This window comes from Verticillium dahliae, genomic scaffold (genome assembly GCF_000150675.1).
Source record: "Verticillium dahliae VdLs.17 supercont1.8 genomic scaffold, whole genome shotgun sequence".
Classification (NCBI taxonomy): Eukaryota; Fungi; Ascomycota; class Sordariomycetes; order Glomerellales; family Plectosphaerellaceae; genus Verticillium; species Verticillium dahliae.
This window is the reverse complement of record NW_009276927.1, coordinates 853,340-877,433: the sequence shown is the minus strand read 5'-3', so window position 1 is coordinate 877,433 and position 24,094 is coordinate 853,340. Positions and strand designations below refer to the sequence as shown.

Genomic DNA, 24,094 nt, shown 5'->3' with positions numbered 1-24,094 from the left:
AAAGCCAGCCTTCATTGTGGACTAGGATGTGCAAGGTCAAAAATCTGCTGTTTTTAGGCCCAATGTAAATTTTCAACGACGAGATGGTCAAGGTTATCCACTATGGCGTGTGCCGACCTTCTCAGTCATCAACGCAGCAACTTGTATCTCGTGTGCATGTTTGGTATGCATTGACAGGTGAACAATACGCATCCACGATTTCAGCAATGAGGTAGACCAAGAAAGTCCAACTAGCCTCTGTTCATCACTTTACAAGCTTTGATGGCCATGATGTACATTTAGTCATATAGTATGCCAATGAAACCCTTACCCGAGGTAGAAATATGTGCATTGAATTGGATATATCAAATGTGCCCAGCTTAATCCCCTATACTAGGACTGCGAGGATGATTGGGCTCCCACAAGTTTCCTACGAAGACGAGTTTGTGAAACATCATCTATAACCAAGAAAGGATGCCCTAGACTAGAACAGAGCCAACGGGTTGATAGAGTTGGGGTCTCTGGCCTGGACGACGTCCCAATGCTCGACGATGCAGGTTCCATTGAACCTGAAAATGTCGACAATCGCACTCGGCTGCGGAACGCCATCCATGTCCAAGCGAGAATGAATGAATGCCAAGTTGTTTTCGAAGCCCTGTCGCAGGACGGTCAGGTTGACGCCGGGCACAGAAAGGGAAGGCGCAAGTGCGTCTAGTGCGTTTTGGCGACCCGAAAGTGCTCCAGGGTTGTGCTGAATGTAGTCCTCCGCGATGTGGTTGAGTATGGCCTTGGTAGCATTTCGCTCTACGTAGAAGGCTTGCACAAAGTCTGCGAGGATGGCGCGTTGCTGCCAAGGATTCGCGCTTTGAGGGGGGCAGTTAGGCTTGGGCGAAAATGGCTTGAAAGAAGGGCTGGCGCTGGCCGTGATGCCAAGGCAGCTTGCAGAAAAGGCGATCAGGGCAGAGACACGCATGTTTGTAGTCTTGCGCTAGCAGGTTGGGTGAAGTGCGGTTTGTGGTGTGAATTCAGGCTAATGCTATGAGACTGCTTGATGTGTTCAACTGTGTACATGTACAGATGCAAGGCGGCTCTTTTATAAGCTGACGTCCACCCACTGAAGACGACCGAAAGACAAGGTGAGGCTTGGCCAAGCCCCTCTGTCGTCGTAATTCAGAATGTGCAAAAAGTCGCATCATTTCCGGCGTAATGCTGAGCTTGAGAGAATCTCGGCAGTTTGTCGATGTATGCCTCTCATTCTTCGGGCTTTTCGACACAGCATTACTTCCCGGATCTTTAGATAAGATCTGTCAGCTCAGGCGATCTAGGTACAGCATGACGACACTAACAAGCATCCCCACCCTGTTGACATCGTCTCGAACCTTAATAAATGAAAGTGGCTATCGACGCAGGTCCGCGGCACAAGAGCTTGATTGCAAGGATCGAATCGCTGTAATGGTTCCACAACGCTCGATGTTTCAAGATGGCCTACGCAAGCTTCTCGGCACTTTGTTCACGCTAGCCGAGGTCTGCGTGGCGTTCGACGTTGATGCAGTAGGTCAGAGTCGTCAGACTGCGATGTCAATCGCAATATCCTTCTTCCGCGCCAACATCCCCAACAAGTTTCACAAACAGCATCTTCATAATATGAAGCAGCTTCCAGAGACACCAAGTAGTTCGTTGACGAATGCAGGAAACTGAGCCAACTGGCTAGAGGCTGGGGGGGGTCGAGGTGTCCAGTCGCAAAGTGTGATGTTGCTGGGTCTCGAAAACGTATGGCGCCTGTACCTGCTGGGTGGCTGGCGATGTAACCAGCGGACTAGACATGCCAACGGGCCTACCATCATTCGACTTTCGCGTTCTCTCGGCCCCTTGGGAGTTCGTCGCAGCTTTTACCCCACCATAATGGAGATGGTCAAGACGGTTGTGGGCCTCGTTAGCCGCATCGTCTGCCGTATTACAAAGCCTCCACAGGATAGATTTGAATTGCGGAAGCAAAATACTTGCGCAGATTTAGAAGCACAGCATGACTGGAGACGAAAGAGGCAGGAGGCCGGGATTGTTGGCCGACGCGGATGATCGACCTGTAGTACGTTGGTCCCTGCATGGTCTGATGTCGTGCCTAGGACTTAGAGTTCATCTCAAATGCCGGCGAGTACTTGTACCATGTAGGTCTGGGATTGATGCCTGGAACATGACCTGTCACACTTGAGAAGAACATAATCTCGTTGCCTATCCGAAAAGCACGCTTACGCTAGTTCATTGGTCTTCTGTCCACTGAATCAATCGTGCAAGCTTGCAAGAAGAGGTCCTTCCAGTTGATGCTATTCCTTTAGGCTTCTGGTTTGCTTGTGTCTTTCCATTCGACAGTTACTCTATAATCAGAAAATGTGTCAAATACCGTACGACAACGCCCAACATGAGATGAGTCGTCGCGCCAATCATATGCCGCTTGTGCGCTTCACTCACGTTACATGGTATATCGACCTTACATTCAAATTTCCTCGTCTACGGCCGATTCACGGCTGCTGGCAGAATACATAGACTGAGGCATATGCGTTCATACTCCTATTACATACAACACAGTAAAACAGGACCTTGCCGGGGAAGTGCTTAGGATCATCTTACAACCATCATAGAAAGGACAACGAACCGCTTGTGACCCAGAACGTGGAACCCGAGGAGTCGGAATACCCTTAGCTGGCTGTGGTGAAGCCAGTATCTCATCTTTACGTCATGAGTCACTTTGAGTCCCCAGGGGGGGGGGGGGGGGGGGCGACACATCGTTTCTCACCCTCTGCTGCGTCCGAGATCACATATGTATGGATATGAAAGAGGAACATGGACGCGTGGGCTGTTCATGAAATACAACACCGCTGGGCCAGAAGGGTCTTCAAGGCAAGGCATGTAGCCTGACCAATTCCCTACAGGTTGCGCGGCTTTACCACACGTTTTTTCGCGGCATTGATTGAGGTTGCCGATATAATGATACTACATCAACGCAGAATCGCTTCGTCCTGTTTTACAAGTCGTCGGCTGTGCATCGTGGAAGGTTCATTTGTCGAACAGACGCGCGTGTCATGAGCCTCCTTATGCGTTGATAAGTAATCCAGCCGAGGTCCAGTTCGAGATTTAAGTTCCGCCGATGCTAGTCGCCCGTTCGGACGTGATGGGGGGATGCTGAAGGGGCGCAGACCTTGCCCAACCCTCTGATACACTCTGCACACACTTGATGTCGTCAGGGGTAGGCCTACCGCTGATTGCGCGTTCGAATCTGTCAGCGTTGGCCGACTTGGACGCGTTGCTTAGTTTGCCCATGCCATTGAGCATCATACTTCGCAAGAAGCTTCCGACAGAGGCCCCACCTGCGCCCCGCGTGAAATAACTGAGCAGCTTCTTGAGCTTCGGAGGGGGCGGCATGCCCGGCTTCAGGGTTGACGCGAGGTAAGAGAGCGCGATACCAAGGGGCAGGGGGACGAGTTGCACGCTGAAGATGCCAGAACTGGGCTGGAAGAAGATCTCGAGGATGTCGGCAATGGCAGCGCAGTAGGAGTTGAGGCTCATGCGCTCTGGTAAGGTAGTAACGTCTAGCGGAGATGTCGGATTGGATGTCAGAACGAGGATGAGAGTGGAATACGTGAGCAAGCAAGCGGTCCAATACAAGCTCATGGACATGGCAACCGCCGTGTCTTCTGGGGTGGGTTCCTTGTATTCACGTTCCTTGATGGCTTCGAGATGGGCTCGGGGGCTTTGCTCCTCGAACCAAGAGACCAATCTCTCGTCTGTACGCCAGCAATCGGCAACCAGCCGTGCGTAGAGCAATGGTCTCGACGCCGCATCGTCACACAGCGCAAGGGCATCAAGGTCCTCCAGAAGGCCGGGGATATCCACGAAGATGTCCAGAAGTAGGTCTTTGGGCAGCTTGGCCGCATTCGTCCACGGGATTGTCTTCCACTCGGGAGAGCTGAGGAAGTTGCGCTTCCGGAGCTTGATGGCGGTGATGATCTGGCGGAATTCAGCAATCGGATTTCATCCATCATCATGCGACCGAAGAGCACTTACAAGGTGCATGCGGCTGTCGACGAAAAGCTGGTGAGCATGTCCGTCAACATGTTCAACAGGAGACCGCGACGTGATGAGCGCCACTTCACCCAGGTTGTGACTCTGCCAGCTTCCTGCTTGTGATATCTTCTTCGCGTGATCATCGCCACCGTACAGAATCTAAAGGATGGTTAGCGCTTTGAACGCCGAAATGGGAATAAGGTCCCAGCAGCGGGACGTTGGGAAATCGCATCGACTACCTCATACAGGCCCATTAACCTCGACGCAACCAGAAAGGCATCCGAGCTCCTCTTTTCTGGCGATCGTAGTCCAATAGTCATCTGGCCTAACGCCAGCGTGTAGGACCTCAAGCCCTCCTTCACCATCCACGGCTCGCCACCATTACGACCGAGCGTCCCAAGACACATTGCGAGGAGTGCTTTCCTCAGCGCGCCGTCCGTGTGAAACAGATCGCGAGCGACAGCGGTCCAGCCGCCGATCGAGTATCCCGATGCATACGGGGTAAAGGCTTTGCCGCTGGGGAGGTACGCACGCCAGAAGAGATCAAGATACTTGACCTCGTACGCCGAGCGCGCGAGATCGGGGTGCAGCGAGACATCATGGACGGGCGGAGACGCCCGTGAGACAGACAAGGCCTGGCCGGCCACCGGTCCGCTAGCGTTGATGAAGACCCGTTGACGTTCGTAGCCTGTACATACAACGCGCGATTTGAGACACTGGCCGCAAACGGGTCGCTGTTGATCGCACTGCATGAGAGTCAGTCAGCTGCGCCTTGGCGGATGTAGGGACCCTCAAGGACGGCGATGGGGATGGGATGTCGCCCACAGGTCGGTTGGACGTGGGTCGCATAACGAGTCAGACCAGGCGATGAGAGCCTTCTAGCGAGTGCCATAGCGTGTGCGTCTCCATACCGGACTTACACCTTTTTTTCGACTGCGGCAGGTATTGCATCCTTTGGACCTCCCAGGGACGCCGACCATGTTCAGTGTCTGCGATTCGGCGTTCTGGGCGTTCTGGGGCGTTCTGAAGATGAGCTTTGGCGCTGTTTGAGGCTTCGTTCAGGCGCCCAACGGCAACTGCCGAAGGGCAGAATGTGACAGCCGTCGTTGACGTGCCGTGAATAAGGTGTGGTCGCCCAACGGAGTTTCAAGAAGACGTCTCGCCTTGCAGCACCGGGGAGTGGGCTGTATCACCGCTTGAACCTCACGGCCCGTCAAGGCAACGTATGAGGCCTGACTACTGGAGAGGACAGCTGAAGGATTGCTGCCAGCGGTGACGTTAACGAGGATGTGATCGACGTCCCAGCACACTGAAGGAACGGGTTGGCAGTGATCCGAGACAATCTTTGCATGCGAGACTCGTGGCATAGAAGGGATTGTTGTATAACCAGAGTTGAGGTCTATGACGTGCCCGTCCTCTGCTCAAGAACGTGTCCAACGACATGTTGATGACTGCGGGGGAAAACGCAAAGGAACGGGCCTTGGCACTGTGGCAGTGTCTGCTAGGCTCGATTTGGAGTGACGTCTGGGAATGTGACGGGCGTCACAAGCCACAGCGCGCGCCAAGGGAAAGCCTTGTGATGAAGAGGCGCCCTGGGAAGACCCTGGGACAGAAGGATTGTATCACCATGCGACGAGTCCCCCTTGGGTCAACGGCTGGCGACTCGAGGTCGAGGGGGATGTTGATGTTTTGACATCACGATAATTGTTTATAGTAATTGTGAGGGAACAGCTCAGCAGCTGCAGCATTTGCCTCATCTCCCTGAGAGACAACCGATTGCCCTCTCTAAGCAATCGGCCCACTTCCTCTCGGAGCACCCGTAGCGACTAATAGTGCCAAGCGCCGACTGACCGGCCGGCGAAGCGAGGTGGTCTTGGTGGCCAATCCCGGACCACAGTCCGGCCTCTTCAATGCCTGCGATAGGCGAACGGAGAAATAAATCCGTGGTACCAACAGATTCGCGACGGCATATGCTCACAAGGACCTACAAATGAAGCTGGGGCAAAGCTAGTAGGCAGAACCGAAATCGCAGGAATGTAACTACTTACCTTCCTCGCCTTAGCGTGGTGGACTGACATGCTACGCCAGAACCGGCACGCGAGCATGAAGATAGCGTGTCTGAAAAAGACGCGGTCCAGGTTCGATGAATAAAACGAGATCTAGCCAGCCACGCCAGAGCTTGTTCTAGGACATGCGTAATAAACAGATGAAAACGGCCATGTCACGAAGTGAAGGAATCAGGAGTCCATGACACTCATCCTGGACCCCCATCAGGAACAGGATTCTAGATTTCGCCACCACGTGTAAGACACTCTGACACGGCGGAAACTAGAGGCTGTCAAATTCGTTACCATTTTGCACCGTTGAGACGCGTGCATGACATCGAATTGGGGAAGATAGTCCCACTCAGGATGTTTCCTCGTGGCGGCCAACAATGGGATGTAGGTAAGTACTCTCGTGTGTCACAATGCAGAGTATTTGCTGAGAACTGAAGCAAAACCTATTTGCGGACAGACATTGCATCGTCACACGAGCTCTGGCGCGACGAAGTGGATTCAGGTTAGATACACTTGTGTCGCTTCGGTGAACCTTGTCGGTACATGGTAAGCTGTCGAATCCAGGCCGCAATAGAGTATGGTACTTTGTCATTTCTGGATCAGTAAGGTACTGATGACAATTGTTCCGACCAGGGAAGATATCATCATAAGCTTCGAGCCGGTCTCGAAGCGTCCTACCTCGTCGTCATTGAGTTACCCACTTTGTCATGTCCAACCACTTTGATGTATGCGATGAGGTCGGTACACAACGTCAGCTGGGTCATTGAAACTGCAACTCCTCAAAACGTCTTACTGAAAGGAGCATATTTGGGTTCATGATCGACAAAGTGATGCTGTGGCTTCGGAGTTACAGAACCCATGGCCCTCATGAAGTTGAAGGATGATCCAGATGGCACGGGAAGGTCACCGCCCCGCGCGTCATAGTGTCAACCCGTTCGCTTTAGACAATAGCATGGTTGAGAAGTGTTGAGGAAACGCCGCCATGGAACTATTGCTCCAGTTGTTGTTCAGGGTCCCCGCAATCCGTTTGCAGGAATGTGATTCAGCCGCCACGAGTCTCGATCCCACTCCACCCTGGGGTCCTAGACATCACGAAACGTGCCTGACAGAATCCCTCACATACTAGATGGCTTATATATTGACACAGCACCTCGTCGGAAGAATGTCCTGTTCCTCAGCAACCTTGCAGACTTTCTCATTTACTACCCTACATACTTTACACTTGCATACTATCGTACATACAATTCCACAGAAACAAAACTATCAAGATGCAGATCACCACGTTTCTGTTGACGCTGGCAGCCGGCCTCCAGGTCTGTAACGCAGCAGCCGTTGACACCCGCCAGACCGACATCACGACTCGGCCCGAGTGGGTGTCGGACAGCCAGTTCAACGCTGCCATTCTCACAACACACAACCAATACCGTCGCCAACACCAAGGCGCCCCTCTGAAATGGGGCGTCGACCTCAAATGGGACGCCACTCTGGCCACGGCCGCCAAAAAATATCTCGACAGCAAGGGCACGGGTAAGAACCAGTGTCCTCCCTTCGCCCACTCCGGTGGCCCGTACGGAGAGAATCTGGCCATTGGATACGGAACACCCACCGCAGCCGCCAAAGCTTGGGGCGATGAGCGTGCCAAGTATGACTTTCAGAAGGCTGTCTTCTCCCCAGCCACCGGGCATTTCACCCAGATGGTCTGGAGAGACACCCAAAAGATCGGATGCGCCAGGAAGTACTGCACCAGCGGCGCTGGTATCAAAGGCTGGTACCTCGCTTGCGAATACTTCCCTCGCGGCAATATCATCGGTCGCTTTAAGGATGGCGTCAAGATCGGCACATACAAGCCACCCAAGAAGATCTAGTGGTTCCCCGTCCGGAACGCCATGTGCACCCTGTGCAACGGGTCTGATTTAAACTTGTATTATAGTTGTGTGATTCGACTGCGAATGTTGGAGTTTGGGCTCAGCCACAGCTGAGATGGGATCGCCGGACTTGGATTGATGGGCAACTTGACACTCGCTTAGAAAACTTTGTTTAGCAGCAATGCAATATGTACCAACGGAAAGCCCGGGTCAATCTCTAGCAAGGCGCCATGTGATTTGCGGCAATGTGGACTACTTGATTTCACCCACAGGACCTTTCAAAACGTTGCAAGGAGGGATGATCAACAGACAACGTTCATGTTTTGTGACGACACAGGTGACAATAATCAGCCTGAAATGGGACTACTGTTACGGCTGCGGCAGCATCGTGGTTGTGTGTCTAGTCGTACGTTTCTAATTGAAAGTACAGCATTTCCTCGTTCTTCATAGGGAATGTGACTAGGCCAATTGGGTTGCCGTTGCATGATTGTAGAAGCTATGGTCTTTGTGCGAGATCGTTCTGGGAGCGCTCGTACTACACCTGCACAGAGGGCTTTGAGGGGCAAACACCTCCAATGCGACACTAAGCTCTTTCTTGGAGCCGAGGCAAGGTTGTCAAGGAGAATTTGAGGGGGGTCGATTGGGCGCCGCCGCGTAGCTTATTGAAGTGGTACTGAAGGCCTCCAGCGATGGCGCGTTGACGTAGAGCTCGGCGAGTGAGTTTGCGCGCATATGAACAAGGAAGCTTTGAGGGGACTCTTCTCCGTGTCTGCATATGGCGCGAGAGGATATGACCACTTCACCACTGCCGATTATGTCAGAGACGATTTTCTTTAGGAACATGATTCTTGTCGGAGGTACTTTGCTTCCGGCCGGTTCATAGAAGACAGGACGCCAGAAACCGAACACGAACCTCGGCCCAACAGGATGGCCTTGTCGCCCCGCTCGGTTGGAGTGTGTGGACATCATTGCCATCACCCTTGACTTGCGTCCCTTGCCAAGTCGTCCATTCGCTCATTCACATTGCAACCTTCCTGTTCGATCCGTTGCACTGCGCTTTGAGTTTAGGTTCTTGCGAAGCTGTGCGGGGAGATGTAAGGTCGGAACACAAACCAGGGCACGCGACAGCTTGTCATGCTAGGGCAGACTGTGGGCTGGGGAAGCATCAGAGCCAAGCCTGGCCCCCATCGTCAATGCCGCCTGGGCTGCACAGGGTGCTCGGCATTCGTTGACACTTGGACGCAAAGGAATCAAGGGTACCTGCGCCTTTGCCGTCTCCAAGCCTACGAAAGCTCCCCAATTCAATCGGCTCCGCAGCGCCGATTGGGGATTCGGCCTTCGCTAAGAAGATCTGCCGAGGGGCCATCTGTCGTGCTGATCACAGCCATTTCAAAGCGCTTGTAGTTGAGGGGAGAGCTGTGAGAAGGCATTTTGGGACGGCTTCCCCCGCAATTTGTACTTCCACTGGACCGCCTAACTGTGCTTTTAGATGATCGATTCATGTATTCGCGCTTCCCCTCGTCCGTCGCTAGGCATCTTTGCCGAGATTGCGGACAGCAAATACCCATCTGGGTGGCCAGATGGTCAGACGAGGGCCATGTCGACTCTTCGGCTCCGATGAGCAAAATGAGTTAAGTTTGTGCTTTACCCCGGATCCCCATGAAGCTTGCTGCACCCCCCGGCGAGGGCCCGCCACGCTGCGATGAATCCTTGATTCGTGGAAGTTCCTCTGCTTGAGCACGTCAGAGATGCCACTCGGCCCCAAGGCATCGTGGCGGGAGAGCAGAGAGCGAGCTCTTACGCATACGTGATTCAAAGAGACGATGATGTCCCCAACACGTGGGAATAGCGATTTACAGGACATATAAGGCGTGCCACGCGGCTGCAAACGGAGGATCGTGATGTTAGGCCTCCACGCACTCCACTACCAAGAGACAAGCCCACACAGCCGGTACACTGCCCCGCGTCAGCGCCCGTCACCATGAAGTTCCTCAGCCTCATCCTTGCACTCACCGCCCTGGCGCCCGTCGATGCCAGGCCGAAAAAGGCGGCCAAGCCTCCTTACTTTGTCCTCACTGGTGACTCGACAGTGGCCGTCGCCGGAGGCTGGGGCGACGGCTTCCTGTCTTACGTGAAGGCCCCCGCAGACGGCATCAACCCCGCCAAGAGCGGCGCGACGACCGCCTCGTTCAGGGCGGATGGCCGTTGGAACACGACCATCACCGCCGTCCAGGAGAACGTCGACACCCACTCCCCCATTGTCACCATCCAGTTCGGCCACAACGACCAGAAGGCCGCCTCGGGTATCTCTCTGGAGCAGTTCCAGGCCAACCTCGTGGCCCTCGCCGAAGAGGTCATCGCTGCCGGCGGCACACCCGTCAGTCTCCGCCCATGCCAGATTTTTGACATGACCTCCCGTACTGACCTGTGCGATACCAGATCCTCATCACCTCTCTGACGCGCCGCGCTTTCAACGGGAGCGCCGTCATTGAGAACCTGAACGAGCACAGCGCCGCCGCCATCGCCGCCGCCGAGAGCCTCGGTATTGACTACCTCGACCTCAACAAGGCCAGCACGGCGTATGTCAATGCCATCGGAAAGGCCAACGCTGACCTCTACAACCTGGCGCCCGGAGACAGGACGCACCTCAACCCGTCCGGCGAAAAGGTCTTTGGCCGCCTGGTGGTCGACCTGCTGCTGAAGAAGCGCAAGGACCTCCGCCACTACTTTGAGAAAGACGTGGCTCTGAGCAAGAAGATTGCGGCGGGCGAGTACGCCACTGGCGAGGAGTAGAGGTTGGAAGGGTGGAGCATCTACGTTCCGAGCTTTTCTGCTGATGCCTTGGATATAATGCGTTCTGGACCTGTACGTAAGGGAATATATGGCTGTTTCGGTGTCATCGTTGCGGTTTTCGTCGTCTTCTTTCCAGGCAAGCAGCTTGTCATGGCGAGTCGGGATTTGTGGGCAGTCTGGACGTGTATCAGCTAGCTGTCATGAACGAAAGCAGTGAAGAATGGTTTCGATAGCTACCTTATGCTGTTCGTGTGGAAGCCTTCGGAAGCGACGCCTACTCCCTATTCGAAACCAACTCGGGTCCGCGAGAGACCGAGGATCGTGACTTTGACCTTGATGACCGACGTCGAGTCGGCGCCGAAGTAGCCATGCTGTTCGTGGCCGTTGGGGCTCTCAAATGGGAACGGAACCCTCTTGACGAGGACGTTCTTGTCATGACCTTCCCATGGGCCATGTATTCATGCCCATGTTGTCGCGCGACGTCGTGGACCCTGAACAGAAACCGACGGTGCTTGGCAAGTATTTTGCCAGCGGGCGCCGCCGTGCACCTGGCCCAGTTGGTGAATTCGCAATCTCTTCCGAAAGAGGAGGTTCGCTGCATGACTGCATGCGCAGATTTGCATCCTCGCAGATTGCGTGGCAAGTGCATGGTAAGCTGCAGGCGTCGCTTGGAACTGGCGAGCCGTGCAGTTGGATTTAGGTTGAGGTTGACATGGCCTGGATTGATGCGGCCGGCGTTGCGAGGCTAAGATGGACGCCGCGCGTGGACGCCACCAAGAGCTTGGCCATCATACGATAAATCCCGATAGTCTGAATGCAGGATTTATTTCAGGAACAGACCAGAGATCTACGTCTTGTCCGTTGGATGTTATCATGTTGTGATTTGTATCGTGATCCCAATCACCTGCGACCATTAAGCGCTGTAGCACGGTGAGTCTGAGCGTTTCCTCCGCGCTCACCGACACAGATACGGGTATTTGTGTTTTTCCTCGTCCATGCCAAGACGCCAGGACTTCTATTTCGGGGGTGGCGACCTGCGTCGCACCTGCACGCATATCTGATTTCTTGGGACATTGGGGGGATTTTGGTGCTTGGCAGCGCTTTGCAGTATCTGTGAGCAGCCAATCCGTTGGTGACAAGGCCGAACATGTCGAGGTTGTCTCTCGAGGATGCCATGACAAACAGCCCATGAACAGGGGATGGCGGCCGCTTTGGGCAAGTGATTGGAATCGCAGAACTTGTGATAAGTCAGGTGTCCGGCCGATGCGTACCCCAGTCATGGCCAAGCCGGTTTCTGACTCGACACAACTAAGTTCAAACGCCCTGGTAAATATCTCGTCGCGCTCATATTGAACAACACTGGCTACATCCCAGTGAGGGCCCATGTTGTCGCAAAAAGTCAAGTCGGGGCAAGAATCTGGCCGGATGCTACACGCGACGGGAAACCGATCAAGCCGACAATGGAGTGCCTTCTCAACGCGGCCTTGTGCCGGGCTTGGCCTGGTCTACCGCCTGGACTGCCGGATTGAAGAGAGGCTACCTCGCTTAGTGGCTTGGGCAACTGGAAAGCATCAACCCAGAGGGTATAATGTCCGATTTCGAGTCAAGCCAGCCTCTGTTGCCGATGGGCGGGACGCGGCACGGACGGCAAACCCCAGGTTTTCAGAGCGCGCACACTGCCGTGGCTCTGAGTCGCAACAAGCTACAAGCAGTTGAAGATCGGAGGAGGAGGGAGCTCGGTAACCTCAGCCTTGCATATGCTTGTTGGTCGCTCGCATGCTCTTCACTGCTCGCGCGCTCGACCATCTGTGATACCGTACGTTGAGAGCGTGTGCGGAGATCCCTGGCGTAGAATGCCCAGACCGACTTGGTTTCGACAAAAAATGCGACATTAAGACGATCTCCATTCGTTCATGCGTCACATCTCTTGTCTGTCAATCCACATGTTCCCCGCCCTACAGCAAGCAGCTTGGCAGGTCACACAAAGAACGTGTGGACGACTGCCAGTTTCGCCGCCCAACCAACCCGCAAGCGGCCCGCGCTCCCTCCAATGCCAGAAACCTGCTTGATAAGCTGTCTAGCAAGTCCCCCTGTCTTCTTCATAAGCTTGTTTGTTGTGGTGAGGGAACAGGGAAGACAGTCCTGACGGGAGACTCGCGCGCTCGCTCAGCCCCCCTAACGCCCCACCCACGTGTCTCTGTCTAACCACTTTGAAGCTGTGTACGTCAGCCAGGAATCTGCATCGAAAGGGGGTTACATGACGTTGGGCCTAGAATCAGTGCGAGGAGAGCTGCATGCAAGGAACCACCTGCCTGATGTGTGTGTCTGCTCAAATTGCGGGTTCGCTGGAAAGTTTATTATAGTCGCATCCCGATTGTGGTCCTCGCCTGGAAACTGCCGGGATAGAATCCGACCCCGAATGTAAATGCCGGAATTGAGAATGAACGACGTGCGATTGGTTGCTGGTCCGGGATGGCCTACATACTATGTCTTTGGCCCCGTCTTGGTGCTTTGTTGACGGGAGGACCTGGGTAGCTAGCTGGGTAGCTAGCTGGGCCAGTATAATGCAAGTCAGCCGATCCGTGGCTTCGCAGCATCGCGTATCATATGATTTGATCCTGATAATCTTAACCCAGCAAACTCTCCCCCGCCGGAGCGCGTCATATCGAATGCCATGACCCAGGCGCTTACAGGCTTTGGATGCAACGTGATGACAGGGTCTCTAGGGCCCCAAGCCTGGAGCAGCTTGTAGAGAAGGCCCACCCAAGCTCGATACTCCATGTTCGTCCCACATGCAACCTCCCGCTATGGTAAGTCCTCTGCAACTCCTCCTCCAGAGGAGGGTCCAGAGGAGGCCTGGCGATCGGCTGTGACCGCAAATCCTCACCTCTCCCACATGTTGCCCCACGCAAGGATCCTGACCTCATCCCATCGGGCCAAGCCCCACGCCCGGAACTGTATGTCAGATCAGGCTGCTGCGAGAGTTCCGCCTTTCCGTTTGTCTTTTACTATAAGAGGACCCTGATGATCTCCCGCCGGGCAACGAAGACATCCGACCCAGCACCGTGTCTCTCACCTGTCTCGGACCAGCAGCACTCGCACGCTATCTGGAGGATCGTCATTGACCTTCTCAAGTCCTTCTGTTTCCTCCCCCCCTCAGCATGCTGTACTCCACTCTGGCTGGCTGTCTCCTGACAGCCCTGCCTATCGTCAACGCCGCCGGCACCTGTCCCTTCTCCAAGCGCGAGGAGTCCTCCGAGACTCTCGACAAGAGGCAGAGCAACGCCATCCCCAACTTTGGACGATGCGCCGTCCAGAGCAATGTTGCTGGCGGTGGCACCAGGAGCAGTGACTGGTGGCCGTGCCAGCTGAGGCTCGATATCCTGCGCCAGTTCTCGTCAGAGATCAACCCTGAAGGCGGCGACTTTGACTACGCCGCGGCTTTCAAGACTCTGGACTGTGAGTTTGCTCTGATCTTCCAAGAAGAAGAAAAAAAAAAAAAAAAAGCTTCATAGCCTCATTCGAGGCTGTGTGCAACCAAGGTTGGCTAGTTGTGGCGCATGCTGACGTGAAATCTTCTCAGATGCCGCGCTCAAGAAGGATCTGCTCACGCTCATGACGGATTCTCAGGACTGGTGGCCAGCTGACTATGGTCACTATGGTGGTTTCTTCATCCGTATGGCGTGGCACAGCGCCGGTACCTACCGCGCTCTCGATGGCCGCGGCGGTGGTGGCATGGTAAGTGGCGGCGCATCTGTCAGCCAACATCAGCAGCTAACGTGAGACTGGAAATAGGGCCAACAGCGTTTCGCGCCCCTCAACAGCTGGCCCGATAACCAGAACCTTGACAAGGCTCGTCGCCTGCTTTGTAAGTTCAACACGAGTTTTAACCTCAAAGCCATTTCCGAAGTTACCGAAAGCTGACCTCTCCCTCCAGGGCCCATCAAGCAGAAGTATGGCAACAAGATCTCGTGGGCTGACCTTATGCTTCTCACCGGCAACGTGGCTCTCGAGTCCATGGACTTCAAGCCCTTTGGCTTTGCTGGTGGTCGTCCCGACACCTGGCAGTCTGATGAGGGCATCTACTGGGGTGCCGAGACCGCCTTCGTCCCTCAGGGTAATGATGTCCGCTACAACGGCAGCACTGATGTTCGTGAGCGCGCTGAGCACCTCGAGAAGCCGCTCGCTGCCACCCACATGGGTTTGATCTATGTCAACCCCGAGGGACCCAACGGCAACTCGATCCCCGCCGATTCTGCTCTCGATATCCGCGTGGCTTTCGACCGCATGGGTATGAATGACGAGGAGACTGTTGCTCTCATCGCCGGTGGACACGCCTTCGGCAAGACCCACGGCGCTGTCGACGGTGGTATGTTCTTATTTCTCCATTCGACTCCTTTTCTCCAGAGCTAACATGCCAACCCAGAAAACATTGGCCCTGAGCCTGAGGCCAACGACATGGGATTGGGCCTTGGCTGGCACAACCGCGTCAACAACGGTAACGGCCCCGACACCATGACTAGTGGCCTGGAGGTCGTCTGGACCAAGACTCCCACCAAGTAAGCATCTCCAGAGTGAGTTTGCGCGATGTTTACTAACAAGTATCTTTCTAGGTGGAGCAACGGCTACCTTCTCAGTCTGCTGAACAACCAGTGGGAGCTTGTCGAGAGCCCTGCCGGCTCCAAACAGTGGCAAGCTATCAACGGAACCATCGACTACCCCGACCCATTCGACGAGACCAAGTTCCGCCCTGCCACTATGCTCACCAGCGATCTTGCTCTCATCAACGACCCCTCGTACCTGAAGATTTGCAAGCGCTGGGTCGACCACCCCGAGGAGCTCGCCGACGCCTTCGCTCGTGCCTGGTTCAAGCTTCTGCACCGTGACATGGGACCCCGCTCTCGCTACCTCGGCCCTGAGGTGCCTAAGGAACAGCTCATCTGGCAGGACCCTCTCCCTGCCGCCAAGGGCAGCCCCATCAGCGACGCCGATGTCGCCTCGCTGAAGAAGACTATTCTTTCCACTGCAGGCCTGACCGTCTCCAACCTCGTAACTGTTGCCTGGGGCTCCGCCTCAACCTACCGCAACTCAGACAAGCGTGGTGGTGCCAACGGTGGCCGTATCGCTCTCGAGCCCCAGCGCAGCTGGGCCGTCAACAACCCCGCTCAGCTGACCAAGGTTCTCACTGCCCTCAAGGGTGTCCAGAGCAGGTTCAACCGCAACGGCAAGAGCGTCTCTCTCGCTGATCTCATCGTCCTCGGTGGTACCGCCGCCGTCGAGAAGGCCGCTAGGGATGCCGGGTTCAACATTGTCGTGCCCTTCGCCCCTGGTCGTGTCGATGCTACCCAGGAGCAGACCGACGTTACATCCTTCGGCCACCTCCAGCCCGCCGCCGACGGTTTCCGCAACTACGGCCAGAGCACCGCCCGCGCCCGCGCCGAGGAGATCCTCGTCGACAAGGCGTCCCAGCTCAAGCTCAGCCCTCCCGAGCTCGCTGTTCTCGTCGGCGGCCTCCGCGTCCTGGGCGCCAACTTTGACGGCTCCAACAAGGGCGTTCTGACGTCCAAGGTCGGCCGCCTGACCAACGACTACTTTGTCAACCTCCTTGACATCCGCACCAACTGGACCCCGGACAGCAGCTCCGAGGTCTGGACTGGCAAGGACCGTGCCACCGGTGCCACCAGGTGGACCGCCACGCGTGCTGACCTCGTTTTCGGCTCTCACGCCGAGCTCCGCGCCGTTTCTGAGGTGTACGGCAGCGCTGACGCCGCTGAGAAGTTTGTTAGGGACTTTGTCAAGGCTTGGGTTAAGGTCATGAACCTTGACCGCTTCGACCTTTAGAAGATAGCATCCACACCTTGATGGGTCTGTCTTGTTCTTCTCCCGAAAGTTCATAAATTTAAATTTTATCCAGTTTTGATGCCACATATTGTCTGACCCAAGACCGTCGAAATTTCGCGTGCGTTGTGCCTAGACCCCCCGCAAATGCCGTCGCAACTGGGTAACACGATTTGAGAAGACCGGTGCCATACTGAATTTTCCCTTGTTGAACACTTTTAAACTTCGATCAGGTCTTTGTTTGGTTGGGTGGCCTCATATGCGCTACCCCTTCGGGGTCTGCATTCTTCGCAGCAGCAACGGTTGCATCCGGGTTGCCCATCATCGTGGCTAACATACCTCCAACAAGGGCTGTACCGCCGCCGATTAATCTTAAAATTGGTCAGCCAAAGAAGACTCGTTGGTAATCGTTATTTGGTTTACACCCATGTGGATTTGAATGACCCAGTGTTGGCCTTGGATTCGGCAGCGTCGTTGCCTCCAGTCGTAGCGTATGATCTCGAAGACCTCACCATGCGCATTGCGTGTGCAGCCTGGCGAGGGCCCACTCGAATCGCTTGTTTCAACATGCTGACTGATGGTTGTAAATGATTGTTGTAGCGCGAATGTCGTGGTGCAATGGTGCCGCTGAAATGAAAAACCCCCCGAACGGGCCGGATAGTATCTGCTGGATATATAGACTCGAGAGTTTGGGATTGTGGCGACAATAGAGGGCCCCTCTTAATGACCCAATGCTGCCGTCAATGACTTTCGATGCGACCATCGCGTTCTTGCATCATACCATACCTTCGGGTTTAGGGACTAGTCTTGGCTCCTTGACGTTGTATTCATCCAACGTCAGCATGACGTGGCAGTTACGAAGCTCTCCCCGCGCACGTTAGAGCCTAAATTGAAAGTAACGCGAGGGAGCCGTAGCTCCGCAACCGTGGTTGTTTGGAGTTATCTTAAGCAAACAACCTATTATTGCTTTGCATCTGCCATCTAGCTTACTGGAGATGGCGGTTTTCTGGTGACGACTTCGCTTGCAGTACATGCGTAAGGGCTCTTGTTATCGAGTGGATAGTGATTCGACGTTGTAATTCCGTTTCCTCAATGCGAAGCCATCAGGCACGGCACGCAAGCGAAACGACATTCAGCTAAAACTTTTTGTTTGTGTTTCTAAAACGAAACTTTATCTTTTGACACGAAGCACTGGACAACCCCGCAAGAGAATCTATCTGCCAGTCCCGGTAGCCTCAGATTATAGTCAGCGCCGGCGTGCCTGCTGCAGCGGGGGTTGAGAACTTGGTCTCGACGAAGCATTTCACCAATCCCATTTCCCGCTTCTCCTGCTTGTGGTAGGCTTTGGCGATGTCGTCAAACTTGAAACGATGCGTGAGCATGATCGTGGGGTCAATCTTCTTTTTCTCCACCATCTCAAGAATCTCATCCCAGTCTAAGGATTGCTCAGGTTAGCGATGGACTCTGGGTAGACTTCTAGGAGAAATTGGATAAGGATGACTTGCATTTTTGAACTGGAGCCTGACCACAGCCGATCAAGCGGATGCCGCGCTCCATCAGCGACCCCACGTTGAAGTGGTTGGTGACTGTGCAAGATGTCAGCAAGGTCGTTGAACTGCGTATGATAATGACTTACATCCGACGTAGTCGCCGATAATTCCTACAGCACCGAACTTCTGAGTCGACATGATGGCCTCGTTGATCATCTCGCTTGTGTCTTGCTCGGCGCCAACTGCCAACTCCAAAGAGTGCGCCCATCCTTTGCCGTACTCTCCGCCCGTCGCATCAACGCTGACGTTGACACCTCCCGGCACAATCTCATGGACCTTGCCGGGAACGGTCTCTGTGGTCTTCAAGTGTTTGAAATTGATCGTCTTGAGGCCTGGGATCTTTGACTCGGCATAATCACATCGCCAGTTGCTGTCAATTCCGATGACCTGCTTGGCACCCTTGACGTAGGCCCAAGCACATGCCATCAAGCCGATTGGGCCAAGGCCCCAGATGGCAACAGTATCACCTTCTTTGACCCCAGAGTAAACGACGCTGTGGTAGGAAGTAGGGAGAACATCCGACAAGTAGATACCTACTGGTGTTAGCACTAGGTTAATTGGATCAGCTAGTGTGGTACATTACCCTTCTCGTTGGGAAGAGAATTCGGAATCTTCAGCAAGTTGTTGTCGGCCAGCGGCACCCGCACGTACTCGGCATGCCCGCCAGCGTAACCACCAGTGAAGTGGGAATAACCAAAGATGCCACCCATCTGCGAGCCATACAGCTTTTCGTGCAGGGCAGAGGCATTGGTCTTCTCACAGGCCGTCGTCAAGTTCTGCTTGCAGTATCTGCATTCGCCGCAAGACACGACAAAACTGTTGACGACGCGTTCACCCGGAGAGAGGGTTTTCACAGCCGGGCCAACAGACTCAACGATGCCGCAGAACTCGTGGCCCAGAATGTCACCCTTCTGCACCTGAATGATGGCTCCGTGCATGAGATGAACGTCGCTCCCGCACACCGTTGTGCCAGTGATGCGAAGAATTACGTCATGGTCATCTACAATTTTCGGCTTGCCCACCTCCACTATCATGCGTGTGAGCTTTCAAGTTGCAGCGGTCAGGTAGTTATACTCACCAACTCGGACATCATTTTTGCCCATCCAAGCCAAGGCCTTCATCTTCTCACCACTTTCGTCAGCATACTTGCCGCCATCGCGATCAGGGTTCGCGATGTCAGTATGTGTCGCTCGGCCCTGGTCGGCATGGCCGATGACCTTTTCGGCTTGATTCGCAAGGAAGTTTTCGGCCATTTTGGTGGTGCCTTGTTGTAGATGTATAATGGAATGCGCAATTTGATGAATATCGAGAAACCATCAAGGTGCCACGACGAAATTAAGCCCGATATTTAAACACAATGTGGTCGCGATGTGTTGGCTGGTGTTGTATAAAGTACGTCATGTAGAGCACATTCATGTGACGGAACCATGAATCAATGTCAGGCGATTCATGTCTATGGTATCGTTCTTGATTGCGGCCCTCTTTGGATCTCCCCACCGTGTCAGGAATGAAACGGATCGTCCGGGTCAGTATTTCACTGATCCAATGCTCAGGTAGTTGGTTGATGGGTTGCATTCAATGGTCCTGTTTGCTCAGAATGACAACATCTGCCAAAACCACATAGAGTACTGCGGCCCATGAGCACATGTCATCAAATCTTTGCTTAATCGTGCGCTCAGCATAACTCAAGGTCATCCACTTGTCGTGAGATACAAGGTCACCTTTGAATCATGGCATAAACCTCAGCTCCATTACCCTGCCAATGTAACAGCAGGATTTTTCACTGATAGAACCATGCCATGTGCAGACGTTCGGCACGAAATTCGGCAGTACTCTAAATCTGATCTAACCATACAAAAGTATTCCCAAAGTCCCACCATGCCGATGTATGCTAACCCCAGTATCCGGCTGGCAGGAGATGACTGTGCCTAGTCGTTCATTTCCGCTGCCATAGCGAGTAATTATGCCCTGCTTGTAGTAGGCTGTGTAGCATCCGCTCTCAGGATGTCGTTCGGTTCATCTCTCGTCTTGCAGTTCTCAATCGCAAAGCTGGCAGCCAGCTCCTCCAGCTCCTCCTCGGTCTTATCTTTGAATAACTCCGCAAATTCGTAGCCGAGGTACTCGCTCATCAGCAGCTCCCGCACAGTCCTCTCGACCTGGCGGTCGAAAGTCCAGATACTGGGGTACTTCTTCTTGTGCAGATGCTCCGGGATCATAGCCTTGAGCTTGGAAATAAAAGGCCCGTAGACGTCACCGTCGACACCGCTCTTGTCGACAACGCCCCAGAAATCAAGACCGAGCTTCTGCTTCTTCTCGACGAACGGCTGGATGAGGCGCATATACGGGCTCTCGGGGTCGAGGTACACCATACCCTGGTAGCCGGTATCCTTGTAGAGCCAAATACTCCACGACACACCGCCACATTCACGGTAGATGGGCAGCTGCTCTTTCAGCAGGGCGATACGCTTGGCGTTGGTGACGGCGGCGTCAGGATCGATTCGTGGGTTCTGGTACACAGGGCCGAATTCGCCGTTCCAGATCGGCACGCCAGCTTGGCGCATGAACTCGACCTTGCGGTTGAAGCTTGAGCGCAGCTTGGACTTTTGGTCCTCTGTGCCTTCGTACTGCTCGGGCAGAGGGAAGCCCATCACGCTGTAATCGTGACAGCTGTAGACGGTGTTGGGCAGAGGTTTCTTGGGGTTGAAGGCGCGGAAGTCCATGGCGTACGTGTTTCCGTCAACGAAAAGAATGTGCTCGGGGTCAATGGCGCGGATGGCCTTCTCGGCGCGCTCGAACCAGGCCTGAAGGCGGGTGTGCTGCGGGTCTGCGGGTTCGTTGAGAGGATTGTATCCCGCAATAACAGGGTTGCCAGCGTAGTGTTTTGCCAGAGCCTCCCAGAGCTGGATGGCACGATCCTGGAAATCTCGGAACTTCCAGAACAAAGCGCGACTCAAGCCTGAGTCGCAATGCCAGTCTTGGTTTTGACCACCTGGAAAGCGTGCAAGTCGAGAATGACGTAAATGTTGTGACGCGCGCAAATGTCGACAATGCGGTCGAGCAGAACAAATCCCTCTGTCTTGATGACGCTAGGATTATCATCATCCATGAAGTGGCGGTAGTTAAAGGGAATGCGCAGACAGTTCACGCCTAGCGACGCGAAGAGTGCGGCATCTGCTTCTGTGAAAAAGTGGTGAATAAGACGAGAAGAGAAGAATTCGGCCTTCTCTTTGCCGAGAACCTCTGCCAGTGCAGCGCGATGCTCATGTTCATGGCCAGAGTAGCCTGTGATGAAGTTCTCCATGTTCAGCATGCCGCCGAGACCTGCGCCCTTGAGAACGACCTGTTCGCCTGCTGCGTTCACAATGTTCGTGCCACTGACGCGAAGCATGGTGCATGGCGGATGGACATTGTTGGTCTTGAGCCCAAGGGGCCCCGTTGATGGCGCCTCCCGTGCGATGGTCTGTGTGGTAGTGAACATGTTGACGAGAAAAGGAGAAGATAATGGACAGTGAAGAAGCACATGAAGTACGTTAGGGGGCGCTGCTCTTGGATGAACTGGGAACGATTATGAAAATGAGAAGAACACTTTATATCTCGATGAACAGATGATCATACCCACTAAAGGGTAGTGGCTATGGCTGACCTCCTCTCGACAGATTTCTCGTTGGACTCCCATTATGATGAGAATCACGCACGATACCGAGGATCCCATATGCTAGCTTAAGTGCGATATTCCGCGAGGATGTAGATCATCATCCACCCCATGACCAGCTGCGAGCTTCCATGGCTGCAGCGTCTCAGCACTAGTCCTGCAGCACACGGATCTGGGGTAATATTCTGGGGAAAGGGATGGAATGACTAGACAGCGAGGCACACACTGCAGGAGCGTCGCCTTGCGGAGTATTCATTCCAGCCAGGCCGCGCCGCTGGCTTTAATGGTTCTCCATCAGACAAAGCGATCTTCCGCGACGCAAGCCTTAGTTCCCCACGGACTCAACCATGTTGCAAAGCATCCTTGAGATTGCATTCATGCTAAATATCCACGTTTCCTAGGCAAGCCACAAACATTCTGGCGGGTCCGTCATCTACTTCTACGTGTATGTATGCGGAGCATAAGTCCAGGAGGCCGAGCCGTTAGCAGGCATTCGGCCTTGGTTCAGTACCGTTCGGATCTTGCCGAAGTCCCTCGACTCATTGCCCCAGTAGTCAATGAGGTTGACAATGTCATCGATTCCCTCCTGCCAGCCCTGTGGCAGGGTCACAGTAGTGCCTCCACGATCGGTGCCTTGCGCCCTCGTTGTCTCACACTTGATGGAAGCGCCAGCAGCACCAGAGCTGTGCGTGAACAGGTCTGCATCATGGGGTTTGTGCCGTGGTGTCTGTGTTTATACCCAGGCTTGTTCAACGTCAATCGCACGAGATGATAATGGAGGGATCGTTCGGCGTAGTGGGCGATGCTAGATGAGGTTGACGCAAAGCTGCGGCTCAAGTCTTCACATGTCAGGTATGCGGAAATAAAAGGCCAGTAAATGAGTTCAAACAAATTGATAGCGTGGCCCCGCAGCACAAAACGACAGACGTCGTCTTCTTCAGGGGGCGCCCCGAAGGACAGATTCGGAGGCAGCTAGGAAATCCACAAGTTGACTTGCGCCTCGTGTTCCGGCACAACGGCTGCCATGGCTTCAAGGAATGATTGCTGATCCTTGTGCTGGGCCTGCAGTTCCATCATGCCGGCGCTCATGCGAGCAGTGAGTCTTCGGAGAGATATTTCGGCGAGGTAAAAATACCACGAGATTTACTCGCGCTCACGGCGGGGGGTCTGCCGATGTGTCAAGCTCCGTCCTTGGTGCTGGCGGTGTGGGGAAGAATGGCGGGTAAATGTTGGTGCTCATATCGTTGACGAAGTCAGGCATGTAATTGGTACTGCGGACCTCCCTTTCCGACTTCCAGGCCGACCAGTAGACGGCCTGCTGAAGGGTGTCAATGGCGTGATCCCGAGGATGACTCCCGTCTGAGATGCCGTGATATTTCTCCTGATTCTCCGGGGCTAGAAATGGAAGCTGCTGGCAGCCAGCAAGGGCTTGCAGGAAATAACGCCACGCCTTGAGTGGCTTGAAACACACATCATGAACACGCCGGCGAGAAAGAGGCATTGCGGCGCTATCAACTCATCCGACGAGATGAGAAGGCCAAGGCGCTTCTGCGCTGCCTGGAAGAAAGCCATGGCGTTATTATAGGCAATGGTTCCCGGCATTACAGGCGGCAAGCGGGCCGTACCTCTCCCTTCACCTTCACTCGAGAGCTTCATCAACGAACTCATCATCTTGTCAGACCCGAATGGCGACACTGATGGCCTGTCTCGTTTACCTCCGCCGGCTCCACGCGCGTCTTGCCAACGCAGACGAGCTCGCCGCTGCCCGCGTTTTCTTGGCCTCCATCATTGTGGCCTCGAAGTATCTGAACGACGTGTTTCGCCACCAAACTGCGATTGGTCCATGGTCTGCTGCGTGGCCACCGCGGGGGAAACACTCACGCTGTCGGCCTCAGAGACCAATGCCATTGAGTTGGAGCTTCTTCTCTTGCTTGGATGGAATGCTGCGAGTCGTACAGCCAGAGGTACCTGAAGCCGAAGAATGTGAAGATGGCAACGACGACGAGAAAGCGTAAGTGGGCCAGCCCCTAGTCGGTCCGTTGTGGAGACGGCCACGACGGCGCTTGCGGTTACCGTACCGAGAAAAAAAAAGTTCTGTTAGTTCTGCAATATGTTAGTGCCTTGTGCCAGTAAGGGAACAGGAACGCATAGAATCGATGCCTGACCGACTCCAGGTCGAAAAGTCGAAACGAAATTGGGGTGTAAAGGACGATAAAGACGAAAATGCGGTCGACGCGTCTCGACGAGACTTTACGTGTATGCTCCCCCACGCTCCTTTGTCAGCAATGCATGCAGGGCCCA

The 24,094-nt window shown here is 54.3% G+C and overlaps 8 protein-coding genes across 8 annotated transcripts; 3 read left to right on the top strand and 5 right to left on the bottom strand.

The window, feature by feature from the left end:
* Positions 1-309: 309 nt before the first annotated feature.
* VDAG_04830 (uncharacterized protein) lies at positions 310-952 on the bottom strand (the record flags this gene model as incomplete). Its single annotated transcript, XM_009654434.1, has 1 exon — positions 310-952. One exon carries the CDS (start codon positions 950-952, stop codon positions 464-466), a length of 489 nt encoding a protein of 162 aa, XP_009652729.1. The 3' UTR covers positions 310-463.
* A 2,156-nt stretch (positions 953-3,108) lies between these two features.
* Positions 3,109-5,481, bottom strand: VDAG_04829 (C6 zinc finger domain-containing protein; the record flags this gene model as incomplete). The annotated part of the gene is made up of 6 exons (XM_009654433.1): positions 3,109-3,124; positions 3,206-3,981; positions 4,039-4,065; positions 4,278-4,673; positions 4,959-5,080; positions 5,445-5,481. The coding sequence occupies 6 exons, from the start codon at positions 5,479-5,481 to the stop codon at positions 3,109-3,111; spliced, it is 1,374 nt and encodes a 457-aa protein (XP_009652728.1).
* A 1,882-nt stretch (positions 5,482-7,363) lies between these two features.
* VDAG_04828 (PRY1 protein) lies at positions 7,364-8,160 on the top strand (the record flags this gene model as incomplete). The annotated part of the gene is made up of 1 exon (XM_009654432.1): positions 7,364-8,160. One exon carries the CDS (start codon positions 7,364-7,366, stop codon positions 7,958-7,960), a length of 597 nt encoding a protein of 198 aa, XP_009652727.1. The 3' UTR covers positions 7,961-8,160.
* A 1,781-nt stretch (positions 8,161-9,941) lies between these two features.
* VDAG_04827 (acetylesterase) lies at positions 9,942-10,753 on the top strand (the record flags this gene model as incomplete). The annotated part of the gene is made up of 2 exons (XM_009654431.1): positions 9,942-10,337; positions 10,400-10,753. 2 exons carry the CDS (start codon positions 9,942-9,944, stop codon positions 10,751-10,753), a joined length of 750 nt encoding a protein of 249 aa, XP_009652726.1.
* A 3,096-nt stretch (positions 10,754-13,849) lies between these two features.
* Positions 13,850-16,594, top strand: VDAG_04826 (peroxidase/catalase; the record flags this gene model as incomplete). The annotated part of the gene is made up of 6 exons (XM_009654430.1): positions 13,850-14,212; positions 14,337-14,491; positions 14,549-14,621; positions 14,691-15,122; positions 15,180-15,312; positions 15,367-16,594. Exons 1-6 carry the CDS (start codon positions 13,915-13,917, stop codon positions 16,592-16,594), a joined length of 2,319 nt encoding a protein of 772 aa, XP_009652725.1. The 5' UTR covers positions 13,850-13,914.
* Positions 16,595-17,826: 1,232 nt separating this feature from the next.
* Positions 17,827-19,394, bottom strand: VDAG_04825 (S-(hydroxymethyl)glutathione dehydrogenase; the record flags this gene model as incomplete). Its single annotated transcript, XM_009654429.1, has 5 exons — positions 17,827-18,026; positions 18,118-18,177; positions 18,228-18,674; positions 18,725-19,168; positions 19,220-19,394. 5 exons carry the CDS (start codon positions 19,392-19,394, stop codon positions 17,827-17,829), a joined length of 1,326 nt encoding a protein of 441 aa, XP_009652724.1.
* Positions 19,395-20,102: 708 nt separating this feature from the next.
* VDAG_04824 (endoglucanase family 5 glycoside hydrolase) lies at positions 20,103-21,619 on the bottom strand (the record flags this gene model as incomplete). Its single annotated transcript, XM_009654428.1, has 2 exons — positions 20,103-21,097; positions 21,172-21,619. The coding sequence occupies 2 exons, from the start codon at positions 21,617-21,619 to the stop codon at positions 20,103-20,105; spliced, it is 1,443 nt and encodes a 480-aa protein (XP_009652723.1).
* A 613-nt stretch (positions 21,620-22,232) lies between these two features.
* Positions 22,233-23,365, bottom strand: VDAG_04823 (C6 zinc finger domain-containing protein; the record flags this gene model as incomplete). Its single annotated transcript, XM_009654427.1, has 5 exons — positions 22,233-22,476; positions 22,533-22,619; positions 22,779-22,877; positions 22,951-23,201; positions 23,261-23,365. 5 exons carry the CDS (start codon positions 23,363-23,365, stop codon positions 22,233-22,235), a joined length of 786 nt encoding a protein of 261 aa, XP_009652722.1.
* Positions 23,366-24,094: the final 729 nt, after the last annotated feature.